At 39.0% G+C, this 20,870-nt stretch overlaps 1 protein-coding gene across 2 annotated transcripts in view; it reads right to left on the reverse strand.

Moving 5' to 3' along the window:
• The window catches only part of LOC122718901, a 362,222-nt gene that overhangs the window by 24,051 nt on the left and 317,301 nt on the right, over positions 1–20,870 (reverse strand). For both annotated transcript variants that reach the window (XM_043944300.1, XM_043944302.1), the window contains exon 4: positions 9,865–10,391. In XM_043944300.1, the coding sequence (XP_043800235.1) occupies positions 9,865–10,391 (527 nt within the window). The remainder of the gene's footprint in view (positions 1–9,864; positions 10,392–20,870) is intronic.

A 20,870-nucleotide genomic window follows, 5' to 3' on the forward strand; every position in this document is an offset into this window, starting at 1 on the left:
TAATGGATTTGTTATGGAATTATTTTGGTAGAATATGAATTATTTAAATATTCGCAAAGATGGCGAGAACTGATGATTTTTGAGACGAGTGAATTTTTTCCAAAAATTTCTCTTTGTCGATGAAAAAGGATAACAATTGACAAATTGGACGACGGATTTACTATGGAATTATTTTAGAAGAATATTTTGAAGTGAATTATTTAAATTTTCGCTAAGATGGCGATAAATGATGATTTTTGAGACGAATGAAAATTTCTCTTTGTCGATGAAAAAGGAGGACAATTGACAAATGTCATGGACGATGGATTTAAATATTCGTAAAGATGGAGTAAAATGGCCGAAAACTAATAACAGAGATGAATTCCTTCGACTCGAAAATTTGCCAAGAAATTTGATAAATTTCCGAGAACGATGGATTTTAATATTCGAATCGATTCGAATGGAGAAAAGTAACGAAACGAGTCGTATCTTCAATTCTCTCGTCCGAAAATTTAAAAATATCAATAAATTCATTTAAACAAATACTCCCACCAAACTCCACATATCTATCATTTATACAAAAGGAATGATCAAAATAATCAATTTTTCATAACCACGCTCAAAGAAATATACTCTTTCCCTATATAAAAACCCGCAATCTATTTACTTAACACGAAAAACAAATCTCCTTCAAAAATCTCTGAAACCGATCCCTCTAAAGAACCCCTCCCTCTAAAACAATTCTTCTCTCCGCCATAAATCGGCATTTTCCATACCGATTTCTCGGCGCGACGACTCGGACAGAAGATCGAGGAGAAAGATGATCGGCCGGTCGTTGGAACGTCCTCGGCGCTCGGGGGTCGTGGCGCGATTCGCGACGCAGAAAATTCGGTCGTAAATCGAAGGCGCGACCGGCGGAAGGCGGCCTCGCGTTCTCCAAACCGTTCCCCCCGTCCAGGTATCCGCGCAGTTAAAACGCTTCTGCTCCCAAGCGAAACCCCTCTACCGGATTCCACGCTTGTATCGGCGGCGGCCGCCGCTTGTCGTGCGAAATTGCCTTCCGCCCCGCGAAACTCGTGCTCGATACGGCCGCGGATATGATTTACCGTTTCCACGTCCGCAACCTCCCCACCTCGGCTGCAAGAGGATGGCAACGAGTTCGTTTCACCGTGAAGTAAAACTTCCTTTTGTTTTCTTCAGTTTATGTTCTTCTTCCTTTTTTTTTTTTTAAAAAAAATTTCAAATTTTTCGAGTTTTCTTTCAAATTTCTGTCGTGAGTTCTTTCCAATTTTTATTGTGAGTTCTTTCCAATTTTTATTGTGAGTTCTTTCCAATTTCTGTCGTGAGTTCTTTCAAATTTTTATTGTGAGTTCTTTCAAATTTTTATTGCGAGTTCTTTCAAATTTCTGTCGTGAGTTCTTTCAAATTTTTATTGCGAGTTCTTTTAAATTTTTATTGTGAGTTCTTTCAAATTTTTATTGTGAGTTCTTTCAAATTTTTATTGAGTTCTTTCAAATTTTTATTGTGAGTTCTTTCAAATTTCTGTCGTGAGTTCTTTCAAATTTCTGTCGTGAGTTCTTTCAAATTTTTATTGTGAGTTCTTTCGAATTTCTGTCGTGAGTTTGGATTACAGGCTTCGAGTTATTGCAATGAGATTTTGGTATTGCTCTCTTCAGAAAGATCGTAGAAAATTTTCTTTCTCGTCTATATACCGATGAGTCTAATTTTAAAACATCGAGGAGATGTAGAAATAGAAATTCAATCGGGCAGGTTTATTTTCGAGTTTTTTTTTATTGTTCTTTTATTATCGCTGCAAGTAAGATTATCGTCCATTTAACGATTTAATAATAAATCTACTTGTTTCGAATCTTCGTTTAACAGTAAGTGTAAAGAATCGGAAAAATTTCACTTTCGCAATATCGAACAAGTATCGAAATTTTTCCAAGATGAAGAAATTTCTTGAACGAGAAGAGAAACGAAATGTTCCGTCGCAATAATACACTCTTATCTCGAAGCGTAAGTAATCGAATAAAAAGAAAATGTTAATATTGTTAATAATTCAATTGTTAATAAATTAATAAATTTGTTGTGTACACAAGAAGAATATGTATATATATATATACATATAAAATAGAAAATATATCAATCGAGTAATGTTTCGACTGAAATAATACACTTCTTTTATCCTGACGTGATATTCCTCATCCATTTCCTCATCAACTCATCTCGAAGCGTAAGTAATCGAATAAAAAAAAAAATATTAATATTGTTAATATTGTTAATAATATTGTTAATAAATTAATAAATTTGTTTCGTGTATACAAGAAGAATATATACGTATATAAAATAGAAAATATATCAATCAGAGTAATGTAATTATGACAATCGTCCACGAGGCACGAGATACCTCTTGAAGGTAATATTTTAGAAAGTGAAATTATAATTAATTTCATCGAACTCTTGTCGCCCATTTCAAACAATCCTTACGTGTTTATCGACTCGTTTGATAGACAGCATTTGACAAGTAGCAATTATACAATTATCACGAGTGATTTGCCATTTTCGCGATGAAAAGAGCGTAGGAGGAAGAAACTAGAAAATCGGGGTGATTGATTGATGATTCACTCCATATTTTCGAATCCTCGAGTAGAATTATTATTATCCGTATATATTACATATATATATCACAGACAATTCGAGACGAGTCCTCTAGGGAATTCCTAAATATTTCTAAATTCCATTAAAAATAAAATATTCAATAATATCGCTTAAACTTATTTATAAAGTATCTATTCTACTTGCGTTACATCATACATGCGAACGACATGCCATCTGAAAGATCAGTATTCAGTTCGTATATACGTATCCATCACGATTCTCAACGATACTTATACATACATCTCGAGGTACATGAAAGCAAGCCTTATAATTCACGAAATAATATTACTTATATATATACTTATAATATTTATTCCATCGATCCTTCTTTTTTTTTTTCTTAACTAAGAATTCACCAGTTACAGTTAACACAATCGAAAATCCCCTTTCCAATTCTTCCGACGAGGATGAAAAGCAGAAATAACGACGATAAAGAAATATACGGTTTCTATTTTCGATGGGCGTGATGCACTAGTCTAGCATGCCAAGAACCCCGTTTCAAAAGACGATACTATTCCACGATGTACGAAGCATTGTTCCTTTTTTACCAATGTTCGCGACAGTGGCGCCCTCCCCCCTCCTCGGTGGTTAGAAAAATAAAGATAGCGGAACGATAAATTCCCGAATCCCGACCAACCGCATTCTTCCTTCCTCCGTATTTCGCCCGCGACAATGTCGCCCGCGGACAATTCGTCACGATTATTGGCCGACAAATTGCCACGGACTTGTTGTTGCGCCCTCTCTCCTTTGTCCAGACTCGTTGGACGAGTTTCGGTTGACGCGACGTTCGTGCGCGGTAGTCGCGACTCTTCTCGACGAAGGAAAGAGGAATCTCTCCCGGACACTTTTTAAACACTTTTGTCCACTCTAAATTTTTCTTCGTTATTGTGTGTTTTATATATATATATATAACTCACTTGTTGCTGCATTTACGACGAGACAATTAGAACGGGAAATTTGTTCGTTCGTTCACGTTTTCGTATTTCGACGAAACCGCGAACTCTCTTATTTTCTCTCCGTATTCTTTTCCTTTTCGGGATAAATAATCACGCGTCTACTATATATTACTATATACACGATGCGTACTAATATATAAACTGTATTATCCGCTATATCAAAAATCTAACGAAACTTCGCGAGACGGGGAATCTCGAGGTATCGAGATTGTTGGACGACGGCCGTCGTCGACGTGAGAAGCGAGGGACGGGCGGGGAAAAGGCGGAATTAGCGCGCTCCCTCCCTCAGGTTTCGGGATATCGCGATAATTGGCCGTGGATGTGTCGCGTGCAACGTAGCCGCCGCCGTCCATTAACGATCCGCCCGATCTCGTTTCACGTCCGATCACGGGACGATATTCGAGGAACGAGGCCGAAGAAAAACTCGATCTGCCTTGGGATACGCTTTTTCCACGCGTTGACAATTTTAATTCGAAAATTCGTTCGTGAAGGGGGAAGGAAGAAATTTTGAACCGCTCGGTTTTGAGAAAGAATGGTGATACAAAGTTTCGACGAAGATTTTGGAATTTGTACGTTTTACTTTGTCAATTTTAATTCGAAAGTTTTTTACAGAAGGGGAGGAAATTTATGGAAAATTATAGATCTTTGAAATTTTTTTTTTTCGAAATTTAATGTTAAAAATGCTTTTTCGAATTTTGCCAATTTTAATTTGAAAGTCATTTAGTAAGGAAGAATTTGAAAATTTGAAGTCAATTTTAATTCGAAAGTTGTTTATGGGATCTAGAAAATTGTAGATCTTGAAATTTAATCTTAAAAATGCTTTCTTGAATCTTGCCAATTTTAATTTGAAAATTTGAAGTCAATTTTAATTCGAAAGTTGTTTATGAGATCTAGAAAATTGTAGATCTTGAAATTTAATGTTAAAAATACTTTTTTGAATCTTGCCAATTTTAATTCGAAAGTTGTTTATGAGATCTAGAAAATTGTAGGTCTTGAAATTAATTATTAAAAATACTTTTTCGAATCTTGTCAATTTTAACTTGAAAGTCATTTAGTATTAATGAAGAAAATTTGATCAATTGTGATCAAAAACGATTCATTTTTGGCCTCTAAAAAAAATTGCTAAACTTTGCGCTTATGAGATTTATCCGTATGGAATCGCAACTCTTTCCAATCCGAATTTCCAACGTAGGACCGATCTCGACGATCGCATGAACGGTTCCTCGATCCTGGAAGCAAACAGGTTTCCACTCTCCTTGACATTTGCCTAGGAATATCGCGACTGAATCGAGGATTCAGGAAGAATTATCTCGCGTTATTGAAAGGAGGAACTGGCGAGTCCAATTATGGATCTGTCAATTGGCTGAAAGAGATAGGGAGATAGAGTCACCTTCTGTCTGTGATCTTGTCAATAAGGATTTTATTCTTTCGTTTTTTTTTTTTTTTTTACGAGATTTTCTGTCCGATTGTCGTTAATCGAATTAAAAAAAATTTGTTTAACAAAGTGAACTCGATTCGTGTCATCGATCGACTCTATATATTGAAGAATAGAAAAACTTTAATTTATAATTAAAATTATAAGTAAAAAATATCGTGACGAGTTAATATATAAGAAGAAAAGTTACGAATGAAAATTGATATTAGAGATATTAACAACGATCAAACGTAATTGAAGTTATGATTTTAAATGTAGAATAATGTATTACACGTTCACGAAAGTAACGACAATTAGATTAGATTCGAGTCAAACGACAAGTTACCTAGTTTTTTCTCTGTTAACAATTTTACGTATAATTTACGTAATCAATTATAACGTGCACCATTTTGCTCTATAGTTCTACCATCTATCGGATGACTCGAGCATCACTGCTTATTATTAAAAATTTCAAATTAAAAATAATTCAATTTTAAACTCGAACGATACAGTTTCTTGAAACAATACTCATTTTATCTTATACTTATATTTATATATTTTTCCACGATAAAAAAAAATGTTTTTTCAGTCACGTTTCAATTACGTCAAAATTATTCTATATATATAGTTTTATCTATCGCGCTATTTAATTTGACTTATTCGGGAGGGGGGATGAAACGTGAGGAAACACGAAACTTGGAATCAATTATTTCACGTCACACTTTAAACCGTGCCATTTTAATTGGAATTCGAAATTTCGGACGCGTGCTAAGTCTCGATCGAATTGGCGAAGATGCATCGGCATCGGTGAAAGTATCAAATGTAACTTCGGTCTCGCGTGTTAAACCTGTATAAATATCCTATGGTACTTTCTCGTTCAACCGCTAACCATCGGTACGAGGCGTCCCACGAATTTCTTTCTCTCAACCATGTCGCGACACCTTTCCAAACTCGATTCTTCTTTTAACACGGCTTTTAATAGAAGGAAAAAAAACGTAAGCTTTGTGACGTAACTCGAACACGAACCTCTCGAAAATAATTGCACAAGATATATATATATATATATATATAAAATAGCTTCCAGAAAGTATTAATAGAATCGTTATATTTAATGATCTCTTGACCACACTTCGATCGTTTCGATTATCTTTTTTTCCTCTCCAGCACGAAGAAAAATATCTTATCGACTAATTATCGTAAACTTTATCGAAATTGTTCCATTGAAAATAGACCATTCTTTTTTTTTTTTTTTCCACTCTGGGCACTGGGATAAATTTCTTATATCCAAACTAGGTCTAATAACAAAGGAAGAATATCTTCGAGCGAGTATAATTTCCAATAGACGACGAAAATTGATAATTTTTTTTCCTCACTCTGCACGTTAATAGATTTGATATTCGAGGTAATTAGATACGTGTGACGAAGAATATTTTTTGAATGTTTCAATTTGTTTCAATTTCACCAATAACCGATTATAATCGACAATTTTTCCACTTCGAGGATTCCACTTCGGGCACTGTTCACGGGTAATCACAAAGTAGGTGCGAACGAAGATCGCGCCTTTCGAAATTTTACTTCGAATTTTACTGTACAACTTCACCAATGAAAATTTACAATTCTTCCACTTCGGGTTACGTGGTTGAAAAGTATCTTTGAATACGATTCGTAATGTTATTTCACCAACAATTGGCAAATATTGACAATTTTTCGGGGGGTCGATCGTCGATGGGTTTTAGAATCGGGGATAGAACGTTTGAAGGAAATCGTCGGCATCGTAATCACCCGTTAGCGTGATTCGGGGACGCCCTCGGGCTCGAAGCCGCAGAAAAACCGCTCCAGAACCTCCCTCTTTCGTATTCTCGACACGTTCCGCCAGTTTCGGCCCGCAACGACCTACGACACTCGCCGAGAAAATAACACGCGATTACGTGTCGCTTCGATCGAATTGGGAGGGGAAAAAAAAAAAAAAAAAAAAAAAAAATGTCAAACATTCGTCACAGGTTTATTTTACACGAGCACGAACGAAGAAATGGATTCTTTTTTCACCAAAATATCCTCAAACATTCCTATTTACATTTTTACTCGAATTAAAAGGCCACAAGCTTTAAGGAAGAAAGTTTTAACATGTTCTTAATTAATTGTGCGATTCCATAAAAGAACTATAATAGAAGAATTTATCCTCGATTCTTACGCCACATCCTAATCCTTTTTTCCGATCGATCGATCGATCGATCGATCATAATAATCACGAAAAATATATCAGAGGAAAAGCTTTTCTTATTCGTCTTCCTTCGCTCGAAACCGAAAACCATCATCCAAGACTACGCTTCCTCCGCTTCTGAGATCTACCACGCGAGTTTTCTTGCACGCTTCTTTTATTTCTTGTTTTTCCATGTCCTTTCTCGAATCGAGAGAAGGATTTTCGCGCGGGATTCATCGATGAAATTCGCGGAGGCACGAGCACGGAACAGGCGCGCGCGCGCGCGCGCACGCACGCTACACCGCCGCGAGAACCGGTTCTCCATACGTTTTAATTTCACGCTGACATCGGCGCAATTCAGTTTACACGGATACTGGCCATTTTCTAGCGCTAGCGGCCGCCACGCCGATCGAAACGAGGAGAGAGAGAGAGAGAGAAAGAGAGAGAAAGAGATTAATATACGCGGCCGTGGCGCGCGTATTTTCGAAGCGCGCGTTTCCCAGAAACGCGGCGGCAGCCTCCGTCCAACCTCTTTGGTCCCACGATCGATAGACCGATCGATCGATAGATCGATCGAACGACCGACGGCCAAGATCGCGATCGATCTTGTTCCGTGCGATGGTTCGCGAGATCGATTTTGTGCAACTCTTTGGTATATGGATTTGTCGTTGTTTTTCGATGCGTTTTCGAACGAAGGAATTCGAATTTCGTGTTTGCTCTCAGCGAGGAAGAGATCGATTTTGTTTATCAAATTCTTTTTCTTTTTTTTTCTTCTTTCGTGTTTTTTTCGAGCGAATGAAAAGAAAGGTTTCTTCGATTCATCGAAGGTCCCTGATGAAAATAAATTCATCGCGATGTCACGTGAATAAAAGTGGAAATATTCTTCTCTCGATATTTGTTATTCTATAGAAGAAAAAATATCTGTTCTCTGGAATGTGAGAATCGCGGTGGACCTATCTTGAATTATCCGTTCAACACAAGTATGAGGTATTTCTCTTAAAATCGATTGATGATCGGGCGTTATGCTTCAATGACAGTTATCTATGCGACAAGAAAAATTATAAAATTAAGGAAAAGTGCTCACGACTGATAATTCCATAACGATTAAATTCTTGGGAAGTAAAAAAAGAAGTTTGATGTAATCAGAAGAAAGTTATTTCATGGATCATACGTCGCAAACACTTTTTGTCCATCATTCGTAATTCCACTACGTACGAAGAAAAAAAATTTGAGAATCGAAGGAGATTGTCATAATCACTTTTCAAGGAATGGAAAAAAAAGAAGAAAAAAAAATCTTTGGATCTGAGAAATTTTGTTAGTCAGATTGGCGATCACTGCGAGACTGTTCGTCACTGACAATTTCACTAAACGAAAACGAAAACGAAAATATCAATTTTTGGGGAGGGAAAAAAAAAAAAAGGAGAAAAATGTTGAAAGTAACGAGGAAATTTTCTCCGAATCGAAGGACTTTTATAAAGTTTGTGGATAATCATAAGTCGCGACACTTCGAGTCCATCACTGTCAGTTCAATTGCGCACCCACCGAACTTTCAATCCTTTCGTATTATACCAAATTAATTAATTATGAAACTTCCTTATTTCTGTTTTTCTTCCTGCGTATACACTTAAAAAAAAAAAAAAAGCACACGAACAACAGTTTCACAGTCTTTGAAAAATCGGAAGAATAAAATCAGTCTTTTACTCGAAAAAAAAATCACCCAAATTCGGCCGAATCCATCGATCTTTGCACATTTTAGACGCTATCTTCTTCTTCGTCTATCACTGCCTCGACGAAATTCTCATCGCTACTTCCATGTGATCGCGCAACGGGCACACCATGCACTTCTTCACGGCTCACTTTCAAACACAGTTCCTTCGATATTTTTTCCTCACTCCGTCTTCTCTTTCCGTTTTTCCATTAGATTCACAGAGATGTTCTGCTTGTTGCGTTCGAATCACGAATCGATTCGATTCGAAGACACTGTATCGACGAAGAAAGATCGACACTACGCGACAATTTGACACCTCGTTTCATCACTGATCGTTGAATCGATGAACACTGCATCGCTTTCGAATCGTTGCGTTTCGATGGTGGTGATCGAAAGGGAATCGATGAAATCGTCAATAAACTTCGATCGAAACTCAAACGTAAACTCAACGTGAAAGATGTTAGAATACCTGTCACTTTTTTTTACTCCATTATTCGATTTTATCATTATATTTGGAATCAATGCCTAATCGATCGGTCAGTTCCGTTGTCAGTCCATTGTTCGTCATCGAACTCCTTATTCCACTGCTCTATTTCTATCAACGTCACATTGTCATATTTCTTCGTTGTATCCATCAAAATATTTGACTCAGCGAGCTTTCCGATTCACCGCTGTCACTGTGCATCGCCCTACTGCCTTCCATTCGATCGGTAAAATCGTTGAACTTCGACCACTCTACTACTCTAATCCATACACATCACTTTGTCACGCGGTCATGTCCGTCGATCGTCAAAGTCGCGCACATTACGTCCCGTAATACGTCACTTCGTATGTATCGAGTCGAGTCCAGTCGAGTCCGTGTCTATTCGTTCCTATTCGACCAAAGACAATCTCTCTTTCTCCTAACCCAGTGACGACGTTTCGGATTCTTGAAAGTGGATCGACTCACCTGCAGTATGTATCCCCGCGTGTAATCCTCGTACGTCCAGCCGAATGCGGCTAGTAAACGTGTCACTTGCGCGTGCTGCAACTGGTTGAACAACTGATCGAGCAAAATCTTAAGGCGGATCGGTAGTGCGCGCGAGCCGTACAGTACGAGGGATGCGACGTCAAACGCGGCCGTCGGCTCGACACTCTCTGAAGCCGGTGGCCTCTCCTCCTTCTCCGCGACATCGCCTCCACCACCAACACTGCCACCACCACCACCGCCACCACCACCTCCACCGTTCCTCTCCCCACCACAGCTCCCCCCACCGAGTGCCGCGCCCCCACCACCGCCACTTGCATCACCACCTCCACCTCCGCCTCCTTCTCTGGACGCCGCGGCGGCAGCAGCGGTCGTCGTCGTCGTCGTCGTCGTCGTCACCGTGGTCGTCGGCGTCGCCTGCTTTACCCTCCCTCCGCCGCTTTTGTCCTCCCTACCAGTGGCACGGGGGCTGGAGACGACATCCCCACTAGACGACAATCGCGCCAGCGCTGCAACACACAGTGGAAAAGAGACGGGTTAGAAAGAGAGTCGTCCACGTTCGTTCGTTCGTTCGTTCGTTCGTTCGTTTCTCGCCGCGCGCCGGATTAGCGCGTGTGTTGGTGACCGTGGACAAACGCCCCCCCACTACCGCGCTCGGTGGCACCTCCCACCCCCGCGCCACCTATTCCCCCCACCCACTCTCGTTCACGGTTGCTGTCCTTTCGTTTTGTTCCTGTGTTTCGCGGCCTCTAGCCCGCTCCGCCGACCGTTCCGTATGTCTCTCTCGCTTCTGTCTCTCCGGGTATCGTTCTCGAGCAACCTAGGGTCGCCGAGGGTACTTACTTACCCCCACCCCATCACCGCCGGACTTGCCCCCACCATTGTGTCGTGTGTTACCAACACACCACCACGTCACGGGCCACCGTTACCGACACGCACACGCACAACTGCCGCCGCGACGATAGTTCCACTAACACCGATACGCTTCTGCTTGCTACCAATACTGCGAGCTGGAATGTACGACCGGTCGCGATGCATCCCCACCATCACCATTTTCTCATGAGACTCGGCATCCATCAACCTGCTGCTGCCGCCACAGTGTCTCGCTTCGTACCAGCCGATCGCTGCTGGCGCGATGCGTGTCTTGCTACCACGATGCAATTTCGAGGAGTATCTTCGCTTTTCTTTCAATTATTTATCGATCTTCCTTTTGACAATTATTAGATTTTGCTCGTTTTGCTCGTTTTCTTGGGTGGAAATTTTAGTTCGAGAATTCGACACCGAGTAACTGAACGACTGTTTTCTTTGAGAACAATGTCGGACAAATGTAACTATAATGACTAAATTGTAAACGTATTTTTTAAATATAATAGTAGAATTCTAGTAGCGACTCATTATTTAACGTATCTATCGATCCTTCTTACATTTAATCGATATAAAAACTTTTGCAATATTCTTTCTACCTGAGATTTCTCAATTTTTCGGTCGAGCAAAAATTGTAATATTCCGTATATATATCAAACAAAGAGTTGATATTCCTTTTCATTTAAGATTTCGTCATTCGTTAAATACGAAAGGATCGAAATTCCAATTTCGAAATTCGTCCGAACGAACTTTTCTACGTATCGTGCAAGCGTTGAACAATCCATCGGTCGGAACGGTAGAACGATCGCGAGGTAGTTTCACGAGGGAAAACGCCTGCGGACACGATGGGCCAAGCGGTGCGCGTTGCTTTCTCAGAGACACCGACACCGACGTATATAGTCGTCGGGACGGTGACTCGTAAGGTCTCGAGGCGCTTTCCCTCCAGAACCGTCACGCTTTTCGCACCTGACGATTCCTATCTCGGGACACGAAAGTTTATGGACCTTCTTACCACGCAGCAAATGCACACACAATCGTACCCACCGTAAACCGTACCCCGTCTCTTTCTCGATGGTATCGTTGCCGGGTTTCGCGTACGACGAAAACATTAATCGAAAATGTACGCGTCAATCCTTGCCTTCGCCTCTATCCGTGCCTCGATCGATATGCTCGAACGATCGAATGATTTATAGGCTAGGTGGATTTTAATCGGATAATACCAAGGATCGATGCGTGGCGTTTTCCCCCGATGAATTTGAAACGATCACCGCCGATGATCACGGCGAAGATGTGATTATTGAACGAATTTTTATTTTATTACTTTTAAACGGGGCATAGTTACGTTTCTCAAGTTATATAACGCGATGGAACATATGCTTGCCTCGAAAAGATCAGGGTCCCCCGATTTGACCGTCTTCTTTGATTCTCCCAATTGCAGAGCAGATGCATTCCGCGATAACATCTGGTTTCAATTGCTTCGTAAATGATACGAAAATTAAAGCGATTTTCATTTTTCGAAGAACGTATCGATTAAAAGATTCTTCATATTAAGTGTAAATCACGTCGTAATAATGTAACGCGAAAGTATAAAAAGAAAAAAAAAGTTGGACGGTACACTCCTCATTACTGGCAAGTATATTGCCACATCGAAATAAGAATAGGATTACAAGTTACTTATATATAAAGGAATGGGCGAGTACTTTCAGGAAAGCGCTCGTGCACGTGTCCCTCTGTTGGCGAGGAGAGGAAGAAGCGCAGCGAATACGTTGGACTTATCGCAAACTTCTCGCGTCGCGTTAAAAAAGTGAACGAGGTAATTTCATACTACTACTCTTTCGAAAGGCCATTCAACCCAAACAACCAACGCGGTTCGAAACCAAAACGTGAGATAATCGTTCATTGTCGCGAACGATGGGAAAGTGGCGGTGGCTACGTAATGATCCATTACGCGCGTCCTTTCTGTTTCAGATAACGTCGAGAGGGAGCATTGTGACGGGGAACACGTCGGCCATGATTGTCGCTGTCCAACGTTAAGGTGCCATCATATCGTGATGTATCGGGCCCCATGACGAGCAGGCCCTTGCCACGGTCCCACCTGGGGGAATCAATAGAAATCAACGAGTCATCTCGATCGGGCGCCACTTGTCATTAATGACTATCCGATTTTCGATTTAATTAAACCGCGATGATGATCTCGCCACCTAGACCAGTCAGGGTCTATCGCGATGAGGAAAGGCAGATCGTTTCTGGAACGATGGAGGAGGTTGGGATGATTGGACCCGGGTTGCACGGGTGCTTTGGACTTTTTAAAAGGGGCTTTTTCAGGGTTGATGAATACGGGGGTCTTTGTTATCCTGGGGGAGGGGTAAGAGGAAGGAGTAGGCAGGGGATGGGTTGAACGGGCTCGTTTGCCCGTTTCCCGAGGATCTTTGGGTGTTTTTGATGAGCGTTGTGATTGGAGGTCGAGAAGTAATTGGGTAGCGAGATTTAGTGATGGTATTAAGTGCATTAATAATCTCGTGGTATCGAATGTATCCATAATTCGTATCCATAATAACCATTTTCTCAATGCTTTCGATAAATATTAAAATTACGTTGATTGGATTATTTAGTAATATACGAATATTTTATAATATCATATTATAATATATATCGATTTTTCTATTCGTAAACGAATGTTTCTTCAGAGACCATTCTTTCGACTACTCGTGAACGTGGGTCTTCGAAGGAAGCAGCCTTCTTGCCAACCCAAGTCGGAGCCGTCGACAGATGGAGCTACGTGCTCGGTTCTGTCCTCTTCCACGCTTTCTAGCCTTACAGATACGGAAAAATCAACGCGTTCTCAAGGGAAGCAGTTACATTCATCACGCGCATCTCTCACACATAACCCAACATCCATCAACGATCCCGTACTATAACGAAGACATAAAGAAGGGAGCTCTTTAATCTTTTAGGCCCGAGTAACGAACCTATAATCTTTACGCATCAAATTAAATAAAATTTATTATGGATTGATCGAATTAATACACGTGTATTTCAACACACACACACACACATACGCAAACATATTTTCCTTTATTATTATATACACGAAAAAAAATTTAACAAAATAAAATATCGAATCAACACCGATCGACGTAAATTCCCATTCAATTTCAAATTTCTTTCGAAATAAATCACCCGTTTCCCAAATCCGATTTTCAATACAGTCGTCTCAATAAACATCGTCGAAAAAAAGAACGAAACGCGTTTCGCGAAACGTTTCATCGCTTTTCCCTCCATACGTTGTTGTTATCTATTCTTTTTTCCCCTCTCTCTCTCTCTCTTTTCCCTTTTTTCAGAGCCAGCGGTTTTTCGCACGACAACGAATTTTCCAACGGACGAATCGAAGGGTGATGGCGCACGACGTCGAATTTCATCGATTCCTCTATTATTTTTACTCCCCCCTCCACGAAAGACATTTAAACGAAAAAAAAAAAAAAAAAAATTCTCTCTCAAAGAGAACCACTTCGAAGCACAATACGAATAATCTATCGATCCAAAGAGAAATCAAGAATAACTTCAATCCCTTAATAATCTTAACGAAAAGAAAAAATCGAGCTAAAACCTGCAACTCTCTTCCCCGTTTTCCGGGGGAATAAAAATAAAAAATACACGCTTGCGTGCGCAAGCTTTTTGACCTCGAAAACAAAACCGAACGAAAAGAGAGGAGAGAGAGAGAGAGAGAGAATACCCTTCCCACGTTCGACAGGGGAGGGTGTTCGATCGTGGGAGAGGTGGAGAGGTAGACCTCCCCACGAAATGGAGATTCGAGTGCGTGCATGCATAACCGATGGCAGTAGTCGATCGCGCGCGCGCGCGCGCGATGATGCCGGGACGTAATATCAATATACGGGAGGAGGGGAGGGGGGAAGGAAGGAAGGAAGGAAGGATGGTCGCTCGCGTCTGATTTTCCGAGCGCATCGGCACGTGGATAATGTTTTAATGGAGTTTGCGGAGCGCGAGGGGGGCGGGGGGGCGGGAGGGGGAGGGGCCGGGGCCAAGGGTGAGCCAGCCACGGTTTACATACCATTTACTCGCGCCCTGTAACCTCGCCAGCCAGCCTGTTTACAGTGCTGTACAAACTGTGCTCGCGTTGCTGCCGTGACGCGATCCTTCCTTCCTTTATTCCTATCGAGGAGCAGGCGGTTTTCTTCGTTCCCTCCTGCACTCCTCAAGTGATATTGATATACGTTTGGAGATTTCTTCGAGGATACGAACGATCTTCGAACAAGTGCAAGGAAGGAGGACGGAATCGAAAAGTTCTCGGATTTTTCGGATACGGGTTCTGTATTTAGAGGAAATTTAAGGAAATTTTTTATTATTAGGATTCGTCTTTAATTTTATAATTCGAGATATAAGAATCCTGATTCTTTTCGACCATGTAGAATATATTTCTTGAATAGTTAGATGAATTATTATTAGTTATTCGTGTGTAATGACGATTGTCACGATTTATGTCGATAATGCAGATAGATTGTCAGAGGTTTGACCCGATTCTGGGGAAATACAGAGGCACGTTGTATCATTCAGTATCGTTTTATTATTAGGATTCGTCTTTAATTTTAAAATTCGAGATATGAATCCTGATTCTTTTCGACCATGTAGAATATATTTCTTGAATAGTTAGATGAATTGGAGATGGATTTCGCTTGAATTATTATTAGTTATTCGTGTGTAATGACGATTGTGACGATTTATGTCGATAATGCAGATAGATTGTCAGAGGTTTGACCGATTCTGGGGAAATTACAGAGGCACGTTGTATCGAGGATTTTATTATTAGGATTCGTCTTTAATTTTAAAATTCGAGATATGAATCCTGATTCTTTTCGACCATGTAGAATATATTTCTTGAATAGTTAGATGAATTGGAGATGGATTTCGCTTGAATTATTATTAGTTATTCGTGTGTAATAACGATTGTGACGATTTATGTCGATAATGCAGATAGATTTCAGTCAGAGGTTTCTGGGGAAATACAGAGGCACGTTGTGCCCATTCAGTATCGAGGGATTAATTGTGAATAATCGATGGGATGACAGGAGGTGGTGGATTCACAATCGATCGATCGATAAATGGAGTTCGTAAAAAAGTGATCGAAGGAGATCGGTGTTATCGTCGCCTAAGAAACACGCGATGCAATTTGAGTTCGATGATTTCGACGTCTCACCGCGCCGCCATTACGTCGTTCGCGCAAAGTAAGCAAGAAATATCACTTATTATGTTGTTAGGCAGATTACAAGGATGGCGCTTGCGCAATCTTCGTCCGACTTCCTGGGACGAGCCCAAGGCACGTCACCTTCCATCGAGAAGAAAAGAGTATAGAGAGAGAGAGGGAGAGAGAGAGGGAGGGAGAGATCCACTGGTGGAATCGTGAGTGACATTATGCGAAAGATGCGAGATAATCGCGAATTCGAGCTCCTTTGTGAAACTAGGCACGTGATTGTTGGTAAGATTTTTTTGCAGTTTGACATTGGGTTACAACAAGCATTAATTAACGACTGCCTGGGATTTTTGGATGACCTGTCCATTAAGGATGATAATTGGTGTTGTGTTAATTTCGATTCGAAATTTGCATTGAATGGACAAGGATTTTTTTCGATCTTGATGTTGGATTATTATGAGGAAAACTTGGCGGAAACGCAATATTATGTGTGATTATATTGCTATTTCTTATTTTCTGATATATACGCGGTCATTTAGTAATGTGAATTAACAATTCTTTTTTAAGTAATAAATAATTCTTTTATAAAGTAGCAAAATCTTTGTACATTCGTATCCATTGATTTTTTATTAATTTTATTTTTTATATACCGTTTTGCAAGAGGGGAATCGAAGCTTCTAAAAAGCCCTCTCTCTCCTCCTCCGTCGAAAGGAAGACTCCTCTCGCGCAATTCTTCGAAGAATTCATTTCATCCATTCATCCATTTCGAAAAATCCTGATCTTCCGAGACCCGTGTATTTTCTCTTTAGATTATCGAAATAACAATTAAGATCTAACTAAATTGTCGTAATCATAGAAAACTCTCGACACGTTGCTCGATCGAATCGATCATCGATAGATTAGATCGATACGGACCGAAACATTTTAAACGCGGTGTCCTCTTCCCGGTCAGTCAGCTGGCCGGCTGAATCGAACGGTGACCGAAGGCAACAGGTCGCGGATGACGTAAGCGAGCGTCGTTAATATCTTATTCCATCGTTCGAACGAGGTTGAGAAAAGAAAAAAGGGGCTCCTCTCGATCGAAAAAAAAAAAAAAAAAAAAAAAAAAAAAAAAAAAAAAAAGAAAGAAAAATTGCCTCGTGACCTTTTGGCATGCCTGCCTACCACACATCACCGCGTGAAACTCGTGCAGCACGCAACGACGCGCAAATATCGATTTGCCCGTCGTGGGAGGAGGAGGAGAGGGAGGGGGACGATCGAGCTTGTGCCGATCGATCTCGAGGAACGTGTCAGGGCTGGAGTATAATCCTTTACGTAATCCTCGTTGCGAAACCATCCTTCTGAATATATATATATATATTTCGTTTTAACACATTGTCCATTTTGGACGAAAGAAAAAAAATGAAAGGTTACTCGTTTTATTGTTTCTGATCGATATATAGATAATAATCATGTAAATTCTTCATTAAAAAAATTAACCCTTTAAAAATACGTACGATGAAGAAAGATCGTCAGCGCCTCATTTATTGAAAATAAAAATTTCCTCGAAACGGGGTAAATTACACTTTGGAATCAAATAAAATAAAATTAAAGATATAATATATAATATAATATATAATAAAAATAAAAATAAAAATAAAATAAAAATAAAATTAAAGAATATAATAATATGATATAATTGTGTGTGGTATCGTTTTTCTGTCATTTCATGAACACTTTCTTTCGTTTCGTATTTTCACTTGTTTCCAAAAGCGAAGGAAAGTGTCTCGTCCATTAAGACACGAATCGGATCGGTTTGTCCCGATTTAGGTAGATTTGAACGATTTAAATGCTCGCGGGATTTCATATGTAGAGCAAATCGCCCGTAAAAGCGAAATTAAATATTTATCTCGAGATGGTAACGATCGAGAAAAGCTGGGAGAGAAGGTGAGGAGATCGAAATTTCTCTTCTTCCTGGCCACCCTCGCGGGACTTGCGCCCATTGTCCTTGGTACCTGTCAACAGGCCGGTCACGCCACGTTTCAAGCAAGGAACACGCGTTTCCACGGGGGTTATCGTGCAGTTTTTAGACAATGGGCCACCTTGCCGCCCATTTGACACTCGCGGCTTCAAGGGACGCCGCTCCCCTTGAACCGCGCGCCGGGAAAAGGAGCCGCTAATTATCAAAACTATCATTTGTTACCGGGACGGGGGGTTGCGAGCTCTCTCCGCATGGGGGCCGCGTCGTTAACTTGCTCCGCGCGTGAAATGGATCCTTTTTACTCCCTCTTTCCCTTATTTATCCCGACTCCATTTTCTTTTTCTTTCTCTCTTTCTTTTCGAACGCGTTTCCAATTTCGAATGGATTTTATATTTTTCTGGAATTGGCGTAAAACGAATTAAGGAATGATTTCGATGGAACGAATTATTATTTTCGAAAATGGCACTATATCTATATATATATATATGATAGTTTTTCGATCTAAAAAAAAAAAAAGGGAATGTTTGAATCGATTTCCAATTAATTTCGGATGGATTTCGAATTATTATTGAAGCGAATTATTATTTTTGAAAATGGTACTATACCTATATGTATATATGATAGTTTCTTGGTCTAAAAAAAAAGGGAATCGGTTTAAATCGGTTTCCAATTAATTTCGGATAGATTTTATATTTTTCTGAAATTGGCGCAAATAAGGATTTCGATGGAACGAATTATTATTTTTGAAAATGGCACTATATCTATATATATATGATAGTTTTTCGATCTAAAAAAAAAAAAAAGGAATGTTTGAATCGATTTCCAATTAATTTCGGATGGATTTCGAATTATTATTGAAGCGAATTATTATTTTTGAAAATGGCACTATACCTATATATATATGATAGTTTCTTGGTCTAAAAAAAAAAGGGAATGTTTGAATTGGTTTCCAATTAATTTCGGATGGATTTTATATTTTTCTGGAATTAGATTTGCAAATGAAATGATTTCGAATTATTATTTTTGAAAATGGTACTATACCTATGTATATATGATAGTTTCTTGGTATAAAAAAAAGGGAAAGTTTGAATCGGTTTCCAATTAATTTCGGATGGATTTTATATTTTTCTGGAATTAGATTTGCAAATGAAATGATTTCGAATTATTATTTTTGAAAATGGTACTATATCTATGTATATATGATAGTTTCTTGGTCTAAAAAAAAAAGGGAATGTTTGAATCGGTTTCCAATTAATTTCGGATAGATTTTATATTTTTCTGAAATTGGCGCAAATAAGGATTTCGATGGAGCGAATTATTATTTTTAAAAATGGCACTATATCAATAGTTTCTCGATCTAAAAAAAAAAAAAATACTTCTTTCTATTTTCTCGAAATAAATATTCGAGAAGGATTCCAATTCAATGTGAAACGCATTTGGATTGATTTTGGATGGATTTTCTGGAATTGACGCAAATAAGGATTTCGATGGAGCGAATTATTATTTTTGAAAATGGCACTATATCTATATATATATGATAGTTTTTCGATCTAAAAAAAAAAAAGGGAATGTTTGAATCGGTTTCCAATTAATTTCGGATGGATTTTATATTTTTTTGGAATTAGATTTGCAATGAAATGATTTCGAATTATTATTTTTGAAAATGGTACTATACCTATGTATATATGATAGTTTCTTGGTATAAAAAAAAGGGAATGTTTGAATCGGTTTACAATTAATTTCGAATGGATTTTATATTTTTTTGGAATTAGATTTGCAAATGAAATGATTTCGAATTATTATTGAAGCGAATTATTATTTTTGAAAATGGTATTATATCGGTAGTTTCTCGATCTAAAAAAAAAAAAAAAAAAAAATACTTTAAATATTCGAGAAGGATTCTGGTTCAATGTAGAACGCGTTTAGATCGGTTTCCAATTTCGAATGGATTTTATATTTTTCTGAAATTGGCGCAAATAAGGATTTCGATGGAGCGAATTATTATTTTTGAAAATGGCACTATATCAATAGTTTCTCGATCTAAAAAAAAAAAAAAAAATACTTCTTTCTATTCTCTCGAAACAAATATTCGAGAAAGATTCAATGTGGAACGCGTTTAAATCGATTTCCAATTTCGAATGGATTTTATATTTTTCTGAAATTGGCGCAAATAAGGATTTCGATGGAGCGAATTATTATTTTTGAAAATGGCACTATATCGGTAATTTCTCGATCTAAAAAAAAAAATACTTTTTTCTATTTTCTCGAAACAAATATTCGAGAAGGATTCTGGTTCAATGTGGAACGCGTTTGGATCGGTTTTCAATTTCGAATGGATTTTATATTTTTCTGAAATTGGCGCAAATAAGGATTTCGATGGAGCGAAATATTACTTTTGAAAATGGCACTATATCGGTAGTTTCTCGATCTAAAAAAAAAGGGAACGCTTCTTTTTATTCTCTCGAATACGTATTCGTACCTCAAGGAACGCTTTCGCTTTCGATTCTCTCGAAACAAATATTGGAGAGAAGGATTCCGGTTCTCCGTCGTTGAGAATTTGCATGGAGATCCGCGTTACCAAGCTCTTTTCATAGATACGCCGTAGGGAGGCTCGCGACATAGTCTTCCATTCGATAGCATTTAGTTACGCCAACTATACCTCACGCAATTCTCCTTTCTCCCTTGCCGTCCCTTCCCTTACCTTCTTCCACGGAGGTTTACTCCTCGACGGAGGGACAATGAGATCTCGTCAGAAACGCGTCACGCCCCTGTGAACAGACCCCTCACCACCATCACCAACGCCTGTTCGATTCCTCGTTTACCAAAATTACCAGAATTTTGAGATTTAATCAGATTAATCATAATTATCATTGAAAATTATTATTCATTCCTATCTTTCTTTAATCTTATAAGCTGCATGGCTAATCATTGTAAAAAAAAAAAAAAAAAAAAAAAAAA

The sequence above is a fragment of the Apis laboriosa genome, unplaced genomic scaffold, assembly GCF_014066325.1.
Source record: "Apis laboriosa isolate Shangri-la unplaced genomic scaffold, ASM1406632v1 scaffold68_cov148, whole genome shotgun sequence".
Classification (NCBI taxonomy): Eukaryota; Metazoa; Arthropoda; class Insecta; order Hymenoptera; family Apidae; genus Apis; species Apis laboriosa.